Genomic DNA, 22,351 nt, shown 5'->3' on the forward strand with positions numbered 1-22,351 from the left:
ACGCTACAAATGACTTTGACTATTCGCTCCTCTCTCCAGAGGTGGACGAAGAGGAAGCGGAAAGGGTTGTCTCGGAATTAAAGAAGGTGCTTTCCTGGGATCGCGAGGGTTGTGTCTCCGTGTCGGGCAAGCCCATCAGACACTCCTCCGTTTACGAACTCGTCAATTATTTGTTGCAACGTAAGACGGGAAAGAAACCTTCCTGGTTCCCCAAAGTCTCGAAACTATTGCGTCTGATTTCTCTACCTAAATCTCGCGAGCCTCAACAGCAGCAGCAGCAGCAGGCCTCCATTGCGTGGACGACTTATGGAGGGATATGAGAAACCAGAGGGTGGTTTGGGGGGTGTGGAACGCTATAGAAAAGCGCATCACTTGAGCAAAAAGAAGGCTCTCGCCGTTCTCAGAAAGCTGGATGCCTACACGCTTCACCATCCGGTCAGAAGAAAGTTTAATAGGAGACGCATCATCGCGCTCAAGATCAACGACGTGTGGCAAATGGACCTCGCCGATTTTTCAAAATACAAGAGATTCAACGGTGGCTACCGCTACATTCTCGTGGCAATCGATTCCCTCTCCCGCTTTCTGCGCACCCTCCCGCTAAAGACGAAGCGCCCCGCCGAAATGAAAAGGGCCATGATAAGACTTTTTCGGGGAGGTAACGTACCTACACGCATCTTTTGCGACAGAGGCGGGGAATTCTACAACAAGACCGTCAAGGAGTATCTCTCACGAAAGAAGGTACAGATGTATTCTACCTTCTCTCCAGTAATCAAAGCGTCGCAGGCAGAGCGCGTCATACGGACTTTACGCGACAGAATATTCCGTTATTTTAGAGTAACGGGAAAATACCACTTCGTTTCCGCGCTTCCCAAGATCGTGCGCGACTACAACACCACCAAACACAGGACTTTGGGCATCAGCCCGTCCGAAGTCACGCCCGAAAACGAATTGGAGCTGTTCAATAAGATAAATGGGAAGCCCGTCGTACCCTCCGTGAAAAAGAAGCTCAAACTGGGGGATAAAGTGAGGGTCCTACTTCACAGAAAAGGTTTTCATAAGAGCTCGGAAGGGAGTTGGTCGCCTCAGATTTTCACCGTCTCCCGCCTGAGAGACACCTCTCCTCCCGTCGTACACCTGGAAGATTACCGGGGTAAGGAAGTGGACGGATCTTTCTACCCGGAGGAGGTACTCGTCGTAACCCGAGACGCCAATCAGCCTTGGCCAGTAACGAAAGTGCTGAGGAAGAAGCAGGTGAACGGTCAGAGCTTCTCCTTGGTTCGCTGGTTCGGTTACGACAAAGAACACGACAGTTGGGTTCCGAGCAGCGACGTGGTCAAGATTGGGAAATGATGTCGGACATCTACGTCCATCTGCTCTCGAACGCCAGCATGGATAAGTTTCCCTCGAATAAACTCAACGCCTTCACGGTAGCTTTCGATAGTCCGCTTCAGCTCTCGAATCGGTATAAAGTCGGTCTGATGGATCTCAGCATAAGTAACGATTTTTTAAATATCGGCTACGAAAGGCAAGATGCGAAAATCGAGGTTTCTTTCGAGGATACGGTGGAAGCCGGCAGAACTTTTCGTGTCACCTCGGATCTCGAGAGGGATTTGGGAAAAGCCCTTTCGGAATTCGACGTTTCTTTCGCGTACAATAAATCGCGATACGACTTCGTCTTACCCGTGGACGTGAAAGCCGTGGAATTGGACCCTCGGCTCGCGCAAGCGCTCGACGCCTCGCTAGCGTCCCGCGAAGCAGGTCGTGCGGTGAAACCCCCCAAATTGAGCGAACGCGAAGCCACCTCCATCTTATTGGAGCACGCCGCACCCGTCGCTTTCGGCGACGTCACTCTGAATTCGGAAACCACGTCCCTACGGAACACACTCAACAAGTATTTCCAGACGCACAAGCTGGACGCCTCGCTAGAATTCGCGGATAACGTGTACTCTCTGAAAACACCGAAAGGGTTGCACGTACCGGAACCCTTTGTCAAGCTGCTACATCTCACAGCCGTCGAGGGACACGAAGAAGAAACGCTACGCGTCTCTCTCCCCGTAGCGCGCCAATTTTCTTTCACGATCAAGACGAAAATTCCTCGATCTTTGCAAGTACATGTGCCTCCCGGCTATTATGCGACGCCGCAAGCACTTCTAAATGCGATTAATCAGCGCGTAGGCGAACGCGCGCGCTTCAGCTTCGACGGAACCGAACAGAAATGTAAAATTCGGCTTTCCGAGGGCACCTCCACCCTAAGACTTTCCGAGTACCTGGCCGTGCTTTTGGGCTTCGAATCGCGTACCGTGTTCACGGGGGATGAGGATGCCACGAGCTCCGTCGAGGTACTCCTGGAACCCCCGTTTCACAACATAATCGTGTACACGGATATCGTGGAACCCACGTACGTGGGGAGCGGGAAAAAACCGATATTAAAAATACTACCCTTTTATTACGAGAAAGACAAGCACGTCGTCACCTACACGTTAGATAACATCCAGTATTTTAACCTGTCTCAATTCGAAATTCCCTCAGTGACGATCGTTCTCGCGGACGAAACGGGAAGACGTTTGCCGTTGCGGTCCAAAGGCAGAACCAATCTAACGTTGCATTTCAAATATGTACCGTAATTCCCCCAAAATAATTCCCGTGTACACGGGACCCCCTTTTCCAACGAGGGGGCGGTGTGTTGAGCAACATATCCAAGTTTATCGTTCCCATCTGGCAGCAAATAAAACCGATCGCCAAGAGAACGTTGAAGCGCTTGGCGCGGAATTTGGCCGATGGCGAAGGAATATCGCGTGCAGTAAAAAAGACGGCCATAGCAACGGGGAGAGACGTGCTGGATTCCATGGAGGGCTCTGGAAACAACAACAATGGAAAGAAACGCCGCAAACGACAACAAAAGGCGCCGTCACACGACGCACCTGCAGATATCTTTGGTACGCCGTGAAGGTCACACATCCGCTGCGCGCGCTCCGTCATGACGTCAACGAAAGGAAAAATACAGACGCCGATCTGTCTAACGAGTGATGTGATGATATTCGAACCCCCTTCCATTCAATACGGCGTGGAAGATACTTCGTACCAACTTTTTTATCCGGTCAACGGAGTAAATAATTCCGTGATCGAGTTTTGTATTCAAAATTTGCAAAGGGCACACTTGGATCTCTACGGTAGTTTCGTGTCTTTGACCGTGCGCATTGTTCGCGACGACGGGGAAGAAATGGACGAGAAAGATGTCGTTTTCCCAATAAACCACCTGTTGAGCGGCATGTTTAAGACGGTCACCGTTTATGCGAACAACAAGCTCGTCAGTTCCAACGAGTTGTACGCCTACAGGAGTATTTTGGACGTCGTGCTTCATTCCACGCCCGCGGCTCAAGAAACAGTGCACGCGGCTGGACTTTATGTCGAGGACGACGAACATTTAAAGGACGATTACGACGTCTCGTCTCGCGGTCCGAAACAACGTTACGAAGCGACGAAGGGTGGAAAATACTTTAACCTGGTCGGTCAGATCAATACCGACCTGTTTCAACAGCCGCGCCTGATGGTACTTGCCGTCGAAATTCGCGTCGTTTTCCTGTTAAACAACGACGAATTTAAACTCGTATCGGTCCCCAAAGACAAGAAAACGTACAATTACGAGGTGGACATTAAAGAAATGACGTTACACTTGAAAAAGGTGACGCTGGCACCTTCCCTATTTTTGGAATACGAGCGGCGGCTTCAGACCACGCCGGCCATCTACGTGTTACGCGGATTAGAAACCAAGGTGCGGAGCTTGAGTGCCGGGAGCTTGGACGCTCACTTTGAAAACGTTTACCCCGAAAGGGTGCCTTCCAAATTATGCGTCGCCCTGCTCGCCACGTCCGACTTTCTCGGCGACATCCAATCGAACCCCTACAAATTCCGCCATTACGACCTGTCTCATTCGATGCTCTCCGTGGACGGCCAGCAAGTGCGAGCCGAGTACGACTTTCAGAACGACCTCGTCAAAATTCCCTACTTTAACTTCTTGCAAGAACTGGGAGAGAAACATTTCAAGTATAGCTACGAGCGATTTAAAACGAACGGGTTCCTTCTCTACTTTAACTTGGACGTGGACAAGTGTTCTTCTCCTTCGCATTTGAACGAGTGGCGAAAAGGAAACGTTCGCCTGCAATTACGCTTCGCTAAAGCCCTTCCACACGCGGTCACCGTCCTCTTGATTTCCGAGTGTCCCAAGCTCATGTACGTCGACAAGGACCGTACGATCACCTTCCCATAAGAAAAGATGTACGAGAGCGACATCTTGGAACTCGTGTCCCTGAACCCCCTCGCTTCCTCCATGCTGAGAGGCATTTGCGCATGACCACGATTATCCGGAAACGCACATCTGGCCTGGACGCCATTAATTAGCAATTAGAGCTAATTGGGACCCCCCACATTAATCAGCACCCTCCAGGGAGCCATCACACTAATTGGGGAATGTCTATCTTGCGTCCAGACCAAGATGTGCGTTTCCGGATAATCGTGGTCATGCGCAAATGCCTCTCAGCATGGAGGAAGCGAGGGGGTTCAGGGACACGAGTTCCAAGATGTCGCTCTCGTACATCTTTTCTTATGGGAAGGTGATCGTACGGTCCTTGTCGACGTACATGAGCTTGGGACACTCGGAAATCAAGAGGACGGTGACCGCGTGTGGAAGGGCTTTAGCGAAGTGTAATTGCAGGCGAACGTTTCCTTTTCGCCACTCGTTCAAATGCGAAGGAGAAGAACACTTGTCCACGTCCAAGTTAAAGTAGAGAAGGAACCCGTTCGTTTTAAATCGCTCGTAGCTATACTTGAAATGTTTCTCTCCCAGTTCTTGCAAGAAGTTAAAGTAGGGAATTTTGACGAGGTCGTTCTGAAAGTCGTACTCGGCTCGCACTTGCTGGCCGTCCACGGAGAGCATCGAATGAGACAGGTCGTAATGGCGGAATTTGTAGGGGTTCGATTGGATGTCGCCGAGAAAGTCGGACGTGGCGAGCAGGGCGACGCATAATTTGGGAGGCACCCTTTCGGGGTAAACGTTTTCAAAGTGAGCGTCCAAGCTCCCGGCACTCAAGCTCCGCACCTTGGTTTCTAATCCGCGTAACACGTAGATGGCCGGCGTGGTCTGAAGCCGCCGCTCGTATTCCAAAAATAGGGAAGGTGCCAGCGTCACCTTTTTCAAGTGTAACGTCATTTCTTTAATGTCCACCTCGTAATTGTACGTTTTCTTGTCTTTGGGGACCGATACGAGTTTAAATTCGTCGTTGTTTAACAGGAAAACGACGCGAATTTCGACGGCAGGTACCATCAGGCGCGGCTGTTGAAACAGGTCGGTATTGATCTGACCGACCAGGTTAAAGTATTTTCCACCCTTCGTCGCTTCGTAACGTTGTTTCGGACCGCGAGACGAGACGTCGTAATCGTCCTTTAAATGTTCGTCGTCCTCGACATAAAGTCCAGCCGCGTGCACTGTTTCTTGAGCCGCGGGCGTGGAATGAAGCACGACGTCCAAAATACTCCTGTAGGCGTACAACTCGTTGGAACTGACGAGCTTGTTGTTCGCATAAACGGTGACCGTCTTAAACATGCCGCTCAACAGGTGGTTTATTGGGAAAACGACATCTTTCTCGTCCATTTCTTCCCCGTCGTCGCGAACAATGCGCACGGTCAAAGACACGAAACTACCGTAGAGATCCAAGTGTGCCCTTTGCAAATTTTGAATACAAAACTCGATCACGGAATTATTTACTCCGTTGACCGGATAAAAAAGTTGGTACGAAGTATCTTCCACGCCGTATTGAATGGAAGGGGGTTCGAATATCATCACATCACTCGTTAGACAGATCGGCGTCTGTATTTTTCCTTTCGTTGACGTCATGACGGAGCGCGCGCAGCGGATGTGTGACCTTCACGGCGTACCAAAGATATCTGCAGGTGCGTCGTGTGACGGCGCCTTTTGTTGTCGTTTGCGGCGTTTCTTTCCATTGTTGTTGTTTCCAGAGCCCTCCATGGAATCCAGCACGTCTCTCCCCGTTGCTATGGCCGTCTTTTTTACTGCACGCGATATTCCTTCGCCATCGGCCAAATTCCGCGCCAAGCGCTTCAACGTTCTCTTGGCGATCGGTTTTATTTGCTGCCAGATGGGAACGATAAACTTGGATATGTTGCTCAACACACCGCCCCCTCGTTGGAAAAGGGGTCCCGTGTACACGGGAATTATTTTGGGGGAATTACGGTACATATTTGAAATGCAACGTTAGATTGGTTCTGCCTTTGGACCGCAACGGCAAACGTCTTCCCGTTTCGTCCGCGAGAACGATCGTCACTGAGGGAATTTCGAATTGAGACAGGTTAAAATACTGGATGTTATCTAACGTGTAGGTGACGACGTGCTTGTCTTTCTCGTAATAAAAGGGTAGTATTTTTAATATCGGTTTTTTCCCACTCCCCACGTACGTGGGTTCCACGATATCCGTGTACACGATTATGTTGTGAAACGGGGGTTCCAGGAGTACCTCGACGGAGCTCGTGGCATCCTCATCCCCCGTGAACACGGTACGCGATTCGAAGCCCAAAAGCACGGCCAGGTACTCGGAAAGTCTTAGGGTGGAGGTGCCCTCGGAAAGCCGAATTTTACATTTCTGTTCGGTTCCGTCGAAGCTGAAGCGCGCGCGTTCGCCTACGCGCTGATTAATCGCATTTAGAAGTGCTTGCGGCGTCGCATAATAGCCGGGAGGCACATGTACTTGCAAAGATCGAGGAATTTTCGTCTTGATCGTGAAAGAAAATTGGCGCGCTACGGGGAGAGAGACGCGTAGCGTTTCTTCTTCGTGTCCCTCGACGGCTGTGAGATGTAGCAGCTTGACAAAGGGTTCCGGTACGTGCAACCCTTTCGGTGTTTTCAGAGAGTACACGTTATCCGCGAATTCTAGCGAGGCGTCCAGCTTGTGCGTCTGGAAATACTTGTTGAGTGTGTTCCGTAGGGACGTGGTTTCCGAATTCAGAGTGACGTCGCCGAAAGCGACGGGTGCGGCGTGCTCCAATAAGATGGAGGTGGCTTCGCGTTCGCTCAATTTGGGGGGTTTCACCGCACGACCTGCTTCGCGGGACGCTAGCGAGGCGTCGAGCGCTTGCGCGAGCCGAGGGTCCAATTCCACGGCTTTCACGTCCACGGGTAAGACGAAGTCGTATCGCGATTTATTGTACGCGAAAGAAACGTCGAATTCCGAAAGGGCTTTTCCCAAATCCCTCTCGAGATCCGAGGTGACACGAAAAGTTCTGCCGGCTTCCACCGTATCCTCGAAAGAAACCTCGATTTTCGCATCTTGCCTTTCGTAGCCGATATTTAAAAAATCGTTACTTATGCTGAGATCCATCAGACCGACTTTATACCGATTCGAGAGCTGAAGCGGACTATCGAAAGCTACCGTGAAGGCGTTGAGTTTATTCGAGGGAAACTTATCCATGCTGGCGTTCGAGAGCAGATGGACGTAGATGTCCGACATCATTTCCCAATCTTGACCACGTCGCTGCTCGGAACCCAACTGTCGTGTTCTTTGTCGTAACCGAACCAGCGAACCAAGGAGAAGCTCTGACCGTTCACCTGCTTCTTCCTCAGCACTTTCGTTACTGGCCAAGGCTGATTGGCGTCTCGGGTTACGACGAGTACCTCCTCCGGGTAGAAAGATCCGTCCACTTCCTTACCCCGGTAATCTTCCAGGTGTACGACGGGAGGAGAGGTGTCTCTCAGGCGGGAGACGGTGAAAATCTGAGGCGACCAACTCCCTTCCGAGCTCTTATGAAAACCTTTTCTGTGAAGTAGGACCCTCACTTTATCCCCCAGTTTGAGCTTCTTTTTCACGGAGGGTACGACGGGCTTCCCATTTATCTTATTGAACAGCTCCAATTCGTTTTCGGGCGTGACTTCGGACGGGCTGATGCCCAAAGTCCTGTGTTTGGTGGTGTTGTAGTCGCGCACGATCTTGGGAAGCGCGGAAACGAAGTGGTATTTTCCCGTTACTCTAAAATAACGGAATATTCTGTCGCGTAAAGTCCGTATGACGCGCTCTGCCTGCGACGCTTTGATTACTGGAGAGAAGGTAGAATACATCTGTACCTTCTTTCGTGAGAGATACTCCTTGACGGTCTTGTTGTAGAATTCCCCGCCTCTGTCGCAAAAGATGCGTGTAGGTACGTTACCTCCCCGAAAAAGTCTTATCATGGCCCTTTTCATTTCGGCGGGGCGCTTCGTCTTTAGCGGGAGGGTGCGCAGAAAGCGGGAGAGGGAATCGATTGCCACGAGAATGTAGCGGTAGCCACCGTTGAATCTCTTGTATTTTGAAAAATCGGCGAGGTCCATTTGCCACACGTCGTTGATCTTGAGCGCGATGATGCGTCTCCTATTAAACTTTCTTCTGACCGGATGGTGAAGCGTGTAGGCATCCAGCTTTCTGAGAACGGCGAGAGCCTTCTTTTTGCTCAAGTGATGCGCTTTTCTATAGCGTTCCACACCCCCCAAACCACCCTCTGGTTTCTCATATCCCTCCATAAGTCGTCCACGCAATGGAGGCCTGCTGCTGCTGCTGCTGTTGAGGCTCGCGAGATTTAGGTAGAGAAATCAGACGCAATAGTTTCGAGACTTTGGGGAACCAGGAAGGTTTCTTTCCCGTCTTACGTTGCAACAAATAATTGACGAGTTCGTAAACGGAGGAGTGTCTGATGGGCTTGCCCGACACGGAGACACAACCCTCGCGATCCCAGGAAAGCACCTTCTTTAATTCCGAGACAACCCTTTCCGCTTCCTCTTCGTCCACCTCTGGAGAGAGGAGCGAATAGTCAAAGTCATTTGTAGCGTCGGACGCCTTGTTTTTATTGTCGTAGGGGTCAAATCCGTACTGCTTGAGTATACGATACAGTGCTTGCAGTATGAGTTTCACTTTGACGTCGTCACTCTCCTTCGAGGAAAGAATGTTTCCGATGGAGGTGGTCACTTCAATTCTCTTGGCCATTGGCGAAAAGGTTCAACACGGCGGAAAGCAGGAGAGGAACCACCGACGAAAGAACGCCCTGTCCTCGCTGCTGAGACAGATAGCGCTTCAAACGTTGCGGATTCTTGTGAATCTTTTTGTAGGCGAGCCGTCGTAAAAAGCGTTTGTGCTTCTTCAAACGCGCGAACGTATCTGGAGCTAGAGCCACCTTTCCGTTCAATACATTGAGGCAAATTTCGGAGAGGTGTTTCATGTCGGACGAGGACGAACGTCTCAAGACGTCGCGGCGGCGTGGAGGGGGTAGAGTGGAGAGTACTTTGAGTAAAGTGAGGTGAGGGCGGAGATTCATTTCGGAGCGTAGATATATTGACGTTCTCCCGGAAAGATATTGCTACGCAACCTGTGATCCTCGTGCGTATAGTTGTGAAGATCCACGAGTAAATATGCGTGGGGCGACGACATTGCTTGTTTATATGCGTCCAGAAAATACTCCAATCTTTTTCTGCCAAATAGCTGTTGGCCGAAATGTTCCATCTGGTGCACGCTGCGCACGGTGCGCCACAGGACGACGTAACTGGCGTTGTAGGATATTGTTCTAAAATGGCTACTGTCGAAAAAGATGTTTTGAACGAGTAAGAAGATCGACGCGTTGGCGTGGTGAGAACCCCGAATGAAAAGATCGGTCACCTCCTTCAAGGAACCGGCGTCGGTCATGTGATCGTCGACGACGATCAGCGTAGCGCGCGACGTGTCCCACTCTCGCGGTAGCTCCTTGGTAAATTTTACGGAGTCCCCGAATTCGTCCTGCATGCTCGGCGAAGCATATTTCTGCACGTAGAATATTTGTGACGGGGGCTTGTCCACCACGTCGTTCAGGTTCCTCAACACGTTAGCAACGAACGTAGATTTGCCGCACATGGAGGGGCCGCTTAAGATACAGCGAAAGGGATGACGGAAACGAAAAGGTTCGGGGGAAGACATGTTGCGTGCGTACACGTTGCACGAAGAGAAAGAAGAGACTGAGACTCGAAGAGAAATGCATCGCTTTTTATTTACACATCCTCGTCGTCGTCCTCTACATCGGAACTGCGTTCCCAATACAGATTGTCCAGGCTAAAGTTGGACTTCTTTTTCGTCAGTCTGTCCGCCGCTAAGATGCGGTCGAGCGTCTTCATCTTGTCCTGACACATTTCTTGACGTGCTTGCAACCATTCCAGACGGTGGACTTGAAAGGCTTCCTCCACGATGCCGCGTATAAATTCGCGAAGTTCTTCGTTTTTTGTCTTTTCCTTGCGACGACGAGAAACGCAGGAGAATAAACCACACATGGCGTTTTCCACGTATCGGTCAGAATGATGACGCGAGCGCGGTGCGCGCTGCCTTTATAGAGATAAACGCGCGCGCAAAGAACGGAGAATGAAAGCGAAACTGAAAAGCCACCCGTCGCCGCTAGGAGCGCGCGCGCAGCAGCAGAGAGCCGAAACCGAAAACACCCGCGGCCGGCGCAGGGGGCGCTAGGAGCGCGCGCGCGCGCATGCGCGGACGGGTGGAGCAGAGGGCGCGCGCGCGTCGCCTCTCTCAGTTTCCCTCGGACCGTCGCGGAAGACGGACGTGCGCTCCGCGCGCTCGCTCAGTTGCTGGCTGGATCTCGTAGGGAGCAGACGTATGTTCTCCGCGCTCGCTCAGTTTCTGCCTGGAAGTTGCCGCGGGGGAAAAGGTGAGTGATTTGACGCGCTCCTTTTCTCGTATGTTTGCCGTGTTTAGCGGTGACCGCGCCCGTGCTAAGCCTTTTCTCGCATGTTTAGACTTGTTTTGCGGTGTCCAAGCCTGTTGACGCATGTTTAGCGATGTGTGGTTCCCGCCTTGTGTTAGCTGCGTAGTGTTGAGGTTATGCCCAAGCGCGCTCCTTTTCTCGTATGTTTGCCGTGTTTAGCGGTGACCGCGCTCGTGTTAAGCCTTTTCTCGCATGTTTAGCGATGTGTGGTTCCCGCCTTGTGTTAGCTGCGTAGTGTTGTGGTTAGGCCTAAGCGATCGTCCCCCAGTAAGCCTTTTCCCCCGATGTGTACTGTTTTCTGTTTAGCAGTAGCGGTTAGACCTTTTCTCTCGCATGCCTAGACTTGTTTAGCAGTGCTGTCATTTTTACCCGCCGCTAGTATCTTGTTCTGTCTTTCTCGTCTAGAGCTATGATGGTGGCGCCATCTGGTGTGATGCCTTGCAACTAAGTGGCCACCTGTCGTCGATCTCTGCAACTGCTGGGTGCAAACTACCAACATGGCGGACGCTGGTCACTCGGGTGTTGCGGAGCGGCTTCTTCGCCGCGGCATCGTTGATTTTCGAATAAATTGTTTCTCTCCACTCTATTTCTATCTTTTTATTTTATTTTCTGCCTATTTTTTTATTTTTTATGACCACGATTATCCGGAAACGCACATCTTGGTCTGGACGCAAGATAGACATTCCCCAATTAGTGTGATGGCTCCCTGGAGGGTGCTGATTAATGTGGGGGGTCCCAATTAGCTCTAATTGCTAATTAATGGCGTCCAGGCCAGATGTGCGTTTCCGGATAATCGTGGTCAGTACTTACTACTGATGATGATGATAATTCTTTCGTTTTTCACTGAAGCGTGTTCTACAACAAAAGATGAGCTCTTGCGAAAGAGCAGGCTGACTGCAGTTTCCCCAGACACTTAAAATTCCACTTTTAAATACTTTTTCCATGTATTTGATACATGTCTGCACCGCCCTGTGTATCCTTGCAGGGTGTCCCAGCTAAATGCGAACATATTTTTAAAAAATATATCACTTTTTCCGAGATGAAATCAATTGCAATATAATGCTGAAGGGCACTCCTTAGGAGGGCATTAGCAAACTCCTACGGCAATGTCTTAATTAACTTTCAATAATTAACTTTTTAATTATAAAAGCTACGAAGTTGTCCCAATGAGAACATCTGGTCCCTTCAGTCACCTGATACCGGAGCCGTTTCCAGAACAAAAATCCGTTCCATAGATCGTCCGCAAAAAGTTCGTGAAGGATCACCATTTTTTTCTTTATTTTGTTCATTGCGCATCTTGAGAGATGCGCCTTCCCTTCACCCCAATGTGAGAGGGTGAAAGAGCACACTATCGCCTCTCGCGTCCTGGAAAACGACGAAAAGAAAACAGAAAATGCAACCCAAGATAAGGGCAGTTCCGATAGAGTCACCCGATGCATTTGTTTTTATTTTGTTTCCGCAAGTTAAAGCTCATCTTCGACGCATGAGGCGGCACTGTCTCCTTCACCCTCTCACATTGTGGGTGAAGGAAAGTCGCGCCTCCGAGGATGCGCAATGAACAAAATAAAAAAAATTAATGGTGTTCCTTCACGAATTTTTTGCGGACGATCTATCGGACAGATTTTTGTTCTGGAAACTGCTCCGGTATCAGGTGACCGAAGGGACCAGATGTTCTCATTGGGACAACTTCGTAACTTCTATCATGAAAAAGTTAATTATTGAAAGTTAATTAAGACACTGTCTTAGGAGTTTGCTGATGGCCTCCTAAGGAGTGCCCTTCAGCATATGCTATATTGCAATTGATTTCATCTCGGAAAAAGTAATATATATATTTTTTTAAAATATGTTCGCATTTAGCTGGGACACCCTGTATACTGTTGTCCTTATATCCTGGGCATTCTATTAGTGTACCACGCGATTCTGCAGCCGCTGAAGTCCAGAGTATTTGGTGGATGTGCACGCAGAAAACATGTAGTAAACATCGGCAACGATATATTGCTATATGACATAGAAAGTTTCTTTGACAAAAAAGGTTGAGAGTCGAATGTCAACCACGACAGCCATGTAATTTACCTCTTCTTTCACCATGCCGAACTCCGGATCCAGGGTCTTGAAATGGAACCTGTACTGTCCTGGACGGTCGAACACAACCTTGAAATCACGCAGCCTGATTTCACCCAGCCTGTGGACGATATAGCCATCATTTAATTCCTGTACGTTGTTCTTTATCGATTCGGGTACACAATGGAGTGTGCCAGAGTTTTGTTCTCCGAGATGAATATGCCATGACGGAGAAAACAATGGAGTACAGGGTCGGCCACACTTAAGAGTATCGTGGGAGCGCATGACCTGCAAGTACGCCAGCGCCGCGCAACGGCTGATCCTGGGTTTGAGACCTCGCGCATGCCTCGCGCCTAGCGAACGTTCGCCACCTCCCGGGTGGGTCCGTCATTGCTCTCGCAACACTGACGGGCGGGCCGAGACCCACCTGTTGTTGCTATTCAATCTCTGCTGGCGATGTTTCGATCAGTGCGTGGCGCGGCGTATTCTTTTACTTTTCTTCTCGATTCCGATAAGACAGAGATTACGTCGAGCCACGCACTGATCAAAACATCGATAGAATAGCAACAGCAAGTGGGTCACCCCGCCTGCTAGTGTTACGAGAGCAATGACGGACCTAACCGAGAGGTGGCGAACGTTCGCCAGGCGCGAGGTCTCTAACCCAGGAGCATCCGTTACGCGGCGCTGGCATACTTGCAGGTCATGCGCTCCCGCGATACTTTTAAGTGTGGCCGACCCTGTACGAAACGCGGTTCAGTTGAGATGTGGGCGCAGAGAACCACAAGGAATGGAGCATTTCCTAAGGAAACAAATTTATTTACACACGAGCTTTCGCGTAGAATCTGCACTTCGTCAGACTCGTGTGTAAATAAATTCGTTCCCTTGGGAAGTGCTCCAGTCCTTGTGACTCTCTATGAATATGCGACTCACAAATAAATCTCAAATTGATTGCACGACCATAGGCCGGAAATTGTCAAACATAACGGGGTCGCAGATTCGCCACAATGGCACTGAGGCTTTCTTGCGCTACCGAGAGGAATAACTTGTTGCATACATAATGTAAAACGCCGAGACTAGGGAACACGAACGGACATGCACAACACGAAGTGAGAGACTTGAGACTTCCTGTTGCGTCTGTCCCTTCATGTTCCCTAGTCTCGGGGTTTTACATTATGCATCAACTTCACCAGCTCGCTTGCTTCTTAGCCATCTTTTCATTGAATAACTTGTGCTGCACAAAAGAAAATAAACGCTCACCCAGCATTGCTAACCAATGTAGCAAACCGTTGCTAACAGCAAGGCAGCGAAGCGAAACCGGAAGAAAGCTTTAGCGTTAGCTTAAACCGAAAGGGGAGCGGATTGATATAGTGAATCATATTTCGAAACTGAATTGAAGCCTAACTGCTAGGACGAATTACCTCAGTGGCTCAAATGAAGCGTCTCAAACAAGTTGTGGTAGCCACGAAATTTCGTTTTTCCAAGCGATGCTTGGAGAGACGAAGACGGGAGACATGCAATACGCCCTTAAAGTTAATCGATAAAAAGATTCTTGTGTGATGAAGTCAACCACGTGTAGGCTCTTGGTCATGCTGCCACCCCGAGCGATGACATCAGAGCAGCACTAGTCTGGATAATTCTTACGCATTCTCAGAAACACATGACCTCTCTCAAGGGCGCTGCCCGCGTTTAGTACGGGGGCACTAATGCGCAAAAATTCGTTCGCTTTCGTCCTTTCCCACCTTTTCAAGAAGCACGACAATGCGGAGAGGCCTCTGATTGGTCTCCTCAAACAATCTCCCACGATGATTGGACAAATCGTTTGAGGAGACGAATGAGAGGCCGTTCCGTATTGTTGGCCTTCTTGAGAATGAGTGGGAGAGGGAAGGCGTAAATGAGGCTCGTGCAAATGACGTCGCGCGCAGCCATTTGAGCGCATTTGAGCCACGTGACACGGGAAAACATGGACACAGTCGCAGTCGTCATCCTGCGGGACGAATGAGGTAGCAGCGTGTGTTTTTACAATTTCCCTTCGTAATTGCACGCATACCGCAAGAACTCACGGCATGCCCTCCTACAATGACTCCGGTGCGACAATATGTTTTCCCGAGTCACGTGACCAAACGTGACGTTACTGCACAAGCCTCATTGCGTTTTTTTGTTCCTTTTGTGTTGATGTCAAGGTAACGCCATCTTTCATTGCGCGAGGGGAAAGTTTTGCGCTTTAGTGCCCCTTTAACAGCTGTACTGCAAAGTGGCCGTCATGTACCCTGACGTCTTAGCACAATGAGCCACGGTATAGTCATGTGCTGCTACGATTTACAACGCGCGTCTCGCGCCCTTTGCTGTAAGTGGTAGTAGTAGTAATTAACTGGAAAAAAAAAATCGGGGGAAAGACTTGGAGCAAGGTGGCTGCCCTAAGGGCGCCTGCAGCTCCATCTCATTTAGGTGGTTTTGAGGTTTATGATATGTGGCTGCTAGTAGCGGCAGTGTATACCGCTTTCTTTTAGGTAGACACACAATGCCTTGAGTGCCTTCATGTCTTGTTCCCTTGTAGGCCATCTTCCCATTATTTGCAGTAAGAGAAGTAAGGCTTGCGCTGCAGGTTAGGTTCGATGAGATTAGCCGTAGTTCCCATGCAATATAGCAAAATAACGTATGGCCAGCTGTCACACTCTCGCTGATGTCTCCTTCTGCTGGTTTGCTGTTCTAAGAATATCCCGAAGTGCAATTTCAAAAGCAATATAAGTGTCGGCAACGCCCCAACGCGATACCGCTGAGCAAAAGATTAATATGGAAGAAGATGCCCAGGCACCAAGCCAGTACTTATTGCTTAGAACTCACCTTTTAGGAATGGCAGACAGGAAAGGAGTTACAGACTTCTCTGTGTAGTACACGACTTTCGTGGATGCCTGAGGCCCAGCTCCCCACGACGGATGCCCTTCCACTCGGTGAACAGTCATGTCCACTGAAATAAAATACGGCACTTACTACACGAGGGACAAGAAATACGATTTCCAATTACGTGTTTGTTTGTTGTCTGCCGACCCAGTTGCCAATAGCGACAGTTCATTTCAGATTCAGCGCTCCTGTCTCCAGGAATTGAGCACGCTACAAGAATGAAATTTTTGCGACCTCTCATTTACCGTTCATATTTGTGCCCAGCTCCTTTGTGAAAGAAGTGGCCATCCACCAATAAAACGATGGATGCTTTGTTCCAGTAATCCTGCCATGACGGAAAAGCAGTGAAGGTACGGGAAACTGCTCTGTACCGTGTGCCGCAGATTTCCGGCGCACGTTACAGAACCTCGGGTGGTAGAAATAATCCGCGTCCTATATTCTGCGGCGCGTGCAGCACGTAGACACAAAAGTGTAGGCGCACTCACCCTGCGCGTGAATCTACTCCGAAATATTATTACTGCTTCTGTCTGTAAAACGCACAGTAGAGTAGCAGGGCCTAATTATCTGAGAGCTTGATATTGATTTCATATTCTTCATAAAAGCTGCGGAGGGAACAATTCGTATTGGCTACTATGCATTACCAGAGCGACCAGCTCCCGTGACACAGTGGTTAGGATGACCGCTTTCCACGCCGAGAACGGGAGGTGCCGCGGGTTCGAATCCCCGCACCGGCTGTGCTGTCTGGGGTTTTCCCTGGGCTTTCCGGCAGACTTTCCAGACGAATGTCATCACAGTTCCCCTTGAAGTCTGCCCAGGACGCATGCTAACGCCCCTGTCCCCGCTCCTTCCTTCTGTCCTCTCCCCATCTGTTCACGTCTGTACGCCGCACATAGTCACAGTTGCTTCGCGGCGCTAGCACGGAATTTAAAAAAGGTACCGTAGCGGTACGCTACAACTCCAACACGAGAGAAAAGTCAATGCACTCTGAAAGTATTTTGCACTGTACTGCCGACGCGCTCAGATGAGCATAAAACTGTAGTTAATTTGAAAATGGAAGTAACGGGCCCTGTGCAGAGTCAACACTTCCATCATTTCTAACGCGAAGAAGCAAGAGACGCTACTGCTGTACGTTACGTTTTCCTTGTTCACCTTGAATGTCCTCGATTAGCAGCTAAAAAATGAAATGCAACAGAAACTAAACTTCAAATGTCTCCATCAGTAACAATGGCCTCCAGTGTTGTAGCAATAGTAATCTAATTGAAAATTGCACTTCACTGATGTCCATTTCATGTCACCCTAAAGCAACATCTTACAAAGGCCCAACTCCATTATTCCGGAAACCAATCTTCTTCGTTCGGCTGCTATTGGGTGAATACACAGACCACAGGGTCCTCCTTGCTGCCGAGGATGCCAGAAATTCACTGCAATGGTACACGCTGTCTTCCGTGTAGGACGTCACACAGTGTGCACGGCGTGCAGAGATTTCAACGCATTTTGAAGAATTGCCATATGGGTAAAATGAAATCGCAGAGAAAGGTGCAACAACCGCAGAGAGTAGGCTGACCTCACCCTTTCGCCTACGGGACTCCGACCACAGTTCATTAGTTCAGAACGTACATACATATGTCGATGAGTCCTATTCAAGGTATGTGGGTGCCCCGTGGGTAGTGCGACGCGTTCTGTCATTTCATTGCGAATCTATAGCGCTGTTTTGTGGTGCTTTCATCTTGCCTATCGGTTCTTGCATGAACATTTGGATCACATCCGCAGGTCTCCAATCATATCTGTAAAGTAACTAAGTGTGAACAAAGCAAACGGACTCGCGTTCACGACCTGCTGTGTATCGCCCGCAGCTGAGCTGTATGCGCTCGGTGGCATATGGCACTCTACATATGGTGCAGTTCGGTGATGTGGTTTTCCTCTGATAGGTGTTGAACACTACAGTTCGGTAGTAAGCACAAGTTGACCCGTTTGAGGTTGTTGACGCATCCGTAAGCATTTGCCTTACTTCTGTGTAGTTTTTCATTGTTTCTAAGCTGTCTCACGAAGTGTAGTGCAGTGACCTTAGAGCTCAAAGTTGGTGTGTCCAGGCGTAGCAAAATTTGGTGATCTCTAGATCCAGAGATGCAGTTAAGAATGGACTATATATAAACGGGGTTTGCGCTTGAGATGGCATCAAACATTTATGAATATGCGAATGGGATCGGCGATGAATTGCATGTATTAGAGATGTCTGTGATGTGCTGCCAGATGACTGTAATGTGGAAACGTTTCTAGAATGCGGACGGTCGGTACGGCAGGCGGTGCATCAGCCAAGGTCCGAAGGTTCGGTCTATATAGCGCTTGGTACTCTGAGGCAAGCCTTCACGCTCTCTGTCACGATACGCTGCAGAGAAGTTTCGGACGTCGTGCGCAGACCATAGGGCTGGCAAGTGGTATGTCAACATTTTTTCCGATGAGAGGTGAGTGAATGCTAAATAGAATGTCATGTGGTTCTCCACAGTGACCGACAGACACAACAAAGAACATCGATGTTTGCATCCCGAGGAAGAGTCATCTATATCACACTATTGGATCTCAAGTATACAAAGCAGGTCTGTCCCTTGGCTCAGCAGTTTGGAGAAGCTGTGCAAACGCTGAATGGTCTGTGCAGAATCTGAACCTTTTACCATCCAGGTACGCCTATGTACCAGCTACAGTCGTGACGACGCCAACAAAGGCAAACTGCCTACATCACCACCACAACATAGGTACGTACGAAAGTATTGAAACGTTAGAAGGACCGCGAATGCTGCTTTTTCGGCAACAGTGTAGTTGATTTGTGACAATGTCAGGGCATGGGAGCAGTACCCGATGACGCGGAGCTCCTAATAGCTACAACTTTATTTTAAGATGATGAATCGGGAGTTTCATCGCCAGGGTCGACACTATACCACACTCCTGGTGGTGATGTGGCGGAGCTCCTAACAAGATTGCGCTGAAGTGTATTTTTCGTAAAGTACCATATAATGTACCATTTCAGTACCATACTCAAACGGCAGGGGAATCTGTAGTCTTTGTTGGGACACAAAGGAACGACAACCGTTCAGAAGACAGGCAAGTGCCCAATTGAATGTTTAATGATCGTGCTATAGGCACGGGCATTCATTCTCTCGTGAGCGGGAGCTGTCGACCACAGCATTGCTAATGCCTGTAATTAGTACACCACCGTCAACTTAAGGGTTGAGTTCTTTTCTGTTTAAGGGAATGAGGAGAGGGTGCAAGGAGAGTAAGTAAAGTCTTGTTTGGGGTCATAGGGTCCGGCTGTCTTTGTTTGTTTAAAGTGCCCTATACCTTCACATACCCGACAAGGGCTGCCCTTCGCCCACAGCACACTCAAGAAAAGCGCACTCAAGCACACTCAGCACACTTTCAGCACACTCAAGAAAAGCGCACCCGAAATACTATATTTTTTAATAGGCTTCGGTTACATTATGTGCGCTCAATGAAAACTGGCAAGATCGGAATCGCAAAAAAACAAAACAAAGAAACATAATAATATTCGGTGCGCCCCTATCGGAGTTCACCGAAAGATGCGGCAAGTAGTGCCCTTCTCACATGGGCGTTGAGGAGTATGCCTTGAGGGCTATGCAGATTGTGCGGACACCTCTTTTTGCCACACTGATGAATGTTCGAGCAAACAATAAAGGAAGGGGTTTCTTACCTCCCATGTTGCTGAGAGGGACACGTCGAGGATCCCCAGTAGAGTCAAAATTGAGCCTTCGCAGAGTGTCCCTCCCTGATCCCTGTAGAAAATGAAAACGTATTGAAGTTTTATAAATAGGTGGCGTTGTAAAAAGGAAGGTCCGGCAGAGACACTACACTGCATAAACCCTTTGACAGTTCGCTGGCTGTATAGCTCCGCAGTCGTAACATACCAATAAAGAGTGCTGAAACACTGTGCTCGCGGGTGTTTCTCAGATACGGGTATTTCATTACTCTTTCTCTGAAGCATTTCAGAATCATTTCGCATATTTATAGGGTTTTCTTTATTTCGAGACCAAAGAAAGGAAAACTGCACGTTAGGGGTAAGCTGCCCTTTGAAGCTTATGAATCCCATAGGCGATTGCACAGTCATTATGTGTTTGTCCTTACAATACTAGATTGGAACGAATTCGGAATTTTCCGAATCCGAATGCGAATCCAAGGAAGGTTCTGCGAATCCACGAATCTTTCGAATCCTTTCTTAAAAAACAGTTGAAAAAGCCAGGGCAAAACAATTATACTGAAAAGTGTTTGAAGTAGAATTTGATACCTTTGTTTAATGAAAAACAAATTAAATAATAGTTTACATTCAGGAGAAAACATACCCGTATACTTCTTAAATGTAACTAATTTATGTTCATGGACTACAGGAAATACAGAAATCCTCCGGTCTCAGTTATTTCCATAAAACTAAGAAACAATCAAAAGCAAAACCATGTTAGTTTTGAAACCCGTAATGTAATAGTTCCTGCCTGAAATCTTTCAGTCCAGAGCAATGTAAACAAACAAACTAGAAAACACCCGCCGGCCAATCAGGCTTTCGGTGGACTCCGGAGACGTCCATTAAAAAAAAGTAAAGAAACAAACAAACGTGGTTGATGGATTCGAAAGATGCGATTCGCCGTTTTTTAAAAAAAGTAAAGAAACAAACAAACGTGGTTGATGGATTCGAAAGATCCGATTCGCCGTTTTGGACACTATAGGATTCTTGGGATTCCCGAATCTCGAATCCCTGCCTAGGGTTCGAGGATTCGCGGATTCGGTTGACCCATCCTACTGAATACTGTAGTTACCACCAAAGAAAAATAACGATAATCTGTTGGGAATAGGCCCGTTCGGCTGCACGGGGGGGGGGGGGGGGGGGGGCGCCCTCGCTCACTACCATCAATGCCCCCTGTGGTGGCGAGGATAAGTTATTTCCAGCATTTATTTCACTTATTTCATTAGGCATTGTAAACATTCACTGAGGTAGATTGAACACAATACAGAATTCGCGCGATAACGTGTGAAATCGCCAACATCGCCATCTACGCTTGTATATAGAATATGCTGGAAAACGTTTCCTCCGCCCGCCACCAGGGAAGAAAGCCGACGCCAGTGTTCGCCGTGCCAAGCTCTAGCCGAACGTCCCCATAGAAAAGGAGTCGCACAAAGACTATCGAAAACGTACGCATTGCCTCTCCATCGTAGCCACCCTTTCGAGAAGCGTACATAGAGACTGTTCGATGGTGTCCAGAGTGTGCTGATAAGGATCGTCTAATCTGAAGCAATGTCGTAGGCTGGAGATAGCTTCTTTAGTCACTCGAAGCTCTTCACGTTGCTAAGAACAAAGACAAGATCAATCAATTATCAACTAACCACAACTCTCGTCTCACTTTGTAAACCAATACAGAATCATGTTGACACATACATCGTTACGATTGACCACGAGACCACGTTATGCGTACTCAGAATCCACACGCATGCAAGAACATCAATCGTAAAAAAAAGCGGAAATCATAAAAAAGGGACACAGAAAAAAAAAATGGAAACTCAGGTCGCACTGGTGCGACCAGCTCTTCCGGGACGCTAAAAGGACGTAAAAAAAGGGGGGAAGCACGATTTACCTTGTAGACGCAATATAAATAAACTTCCTAAATTGAAATGATATCGACGTTAAACGTTTCGGTGGAAGAACGTGAGATGGAACGCAAAATAGGTTTGTGTAACGACCTCACAGGTAAGAGTACCGCCTCAGGATCACAGATAGTCCGGTGGGCACGTGACTCCCAGAAACATCGCGCGGGTCGCAGACCAAATGAGTGTCGCGAACGTGAAATATGTACAAATGCGAGGCAAGATGATCAACTGAAGGGAGCTTAATTCTGTCTCCACACCCACCTAACCTACCTACGTACGCAATATAGGTATACGCTCCATACCACATACATACATACGTATATCACAGCGAGGCACTAAGATACCCAATGGATGGAAAGGCAACTGGTTCCTGTGTGTCCACATATTCTTGCGACAGAGTATTCGATCTGCAAGATTGTTTTTCATATCGATAAAGGCCGTAACGGCCATTCCTTAAAGGATGTTTTCTGACACTTTGAAAGACGTGATTCATGACATCATGCACGCGTACGCACGCCAGAGAAGTGAGGAAAAACGACGTGTTTTTTCTGCGTGTAGTAGTTAGCAAGGTACAAACTTTTGAGCAAACTTCCACGTTAAGCTTCGGTACACTGATATCAGAAGACCAAGAGCCGCGTTCATTCGCACTGGTTATCGTAAGCACGCGACCACGACCGCGCCTCATCACTGGCGGAGATGCCAGCCGTGATGTCGGAACCGGGTGAGATTCGGTATTCTCGGTGCCGATTTTCTATACGCGTCGCGTTTTTTTGGCAGAGCAAGTACACATCGATGCAAATAACCGTCAGCGACGTTTATCTCGATAAATATGTAACGTGCGTAACTTTGGGCGAAGTGTCACAACCTCTGTAAGGTCGTTACGCGGCCTCAAGAAACCCACACGGTGTCGTAGGATGCGGCCAATTTACTGACGTGCGCGTTACACAAGGGCTGCAGATGTCCGTTTAACGTGGGC

The 22,351-nt window shown here is 48.8% G+C and overlaps 1 protein-coding gene and 2 long non-coding RNA genes across 5 annotated transcripts in view; 2 read left to right on the top strand and 1 right to left on the bottom strand.

Annotated features, from left to right (window-relative positions):
- Nucleotides 1-18,828, top strand: part of LOC135385782 (uncharacterized) — an 85,016-nt gene extending 66,188 nt beyond the window's left edge. For all 3 annotated transcript variants that reach the window (XR_010420492.1, XR_010420494.1, XR_010420493.1), the window contains 4 exons: nucleotides 18,010-18,167; nucleotides 18,236-18,326; nucleotides 18,409-18,482; nucleotides 18,755-18,828. This is a non-coding gene — a long non-coding RNA (uncharacterized LOC135385782). The remainder of the gene's footprint in view (nucleotides 1-18,009; nucleotides 18,168-18,235; nucleotides 18,327-18,408; nucleotides 18,483-18,754) is intronic.
- The window catches only part of LOC135385779 (uncharacterized), a 91,557-nt gene that overhangs the window by 3,629 nt on the left and 65,577 nt on the right, over nucleotides 1-22,351 (bottom strand). The window contains exons 9-12 of the mRNA XM_064615292.1: nucleotides 20,927-21,076; nucleotides 19,436-19,517; nucleotides 15,676-15,799; nucleotides 12,847-12,955 (exon numbers count right to left, since the gene is read on the bottom strand). Coding sequence (XP_064471362.1) covers nucleotides 12,847-12,955; nucleotides 15,676-15,799; nucleotides 19,436-19,517; nucleotides 20,927-21,076 — 465 coding nt within the window. The remainder of the gene's footprint in view (nucleotides 1-12,846; nucleotides 12,956-15,675; nucleotides 15,800-19,435; nucleotides 19,518-20,926; nucleotides 21,077-22,351) is intronic.
- Nucleotides 10,598-11,359, top strand: LOC135383839 (uncharacterized). Its single transcript, XR_010420098.1, has 2 exons — nucleotides 10,598-10,716; nucleotides 11,179-11,359. It is a non-coding gene; the product is annotated as an uncharacterized LOC135383839 (long non-coding RNA).

Source organism: Ornithodoros turicata, chromosome 2 (genome assembly GCF_037126465.1).
Source record: "Ornithodoros turicata isolate Travis chromosome 2, ASM3712646v1, whole genome shotgun sequence".
NCBI lineage: Eukaryota > Metazoa > Arthropoda > Arachnida > Ixodida > Argasidae > Ornithodoros > Ornithodoros turicata.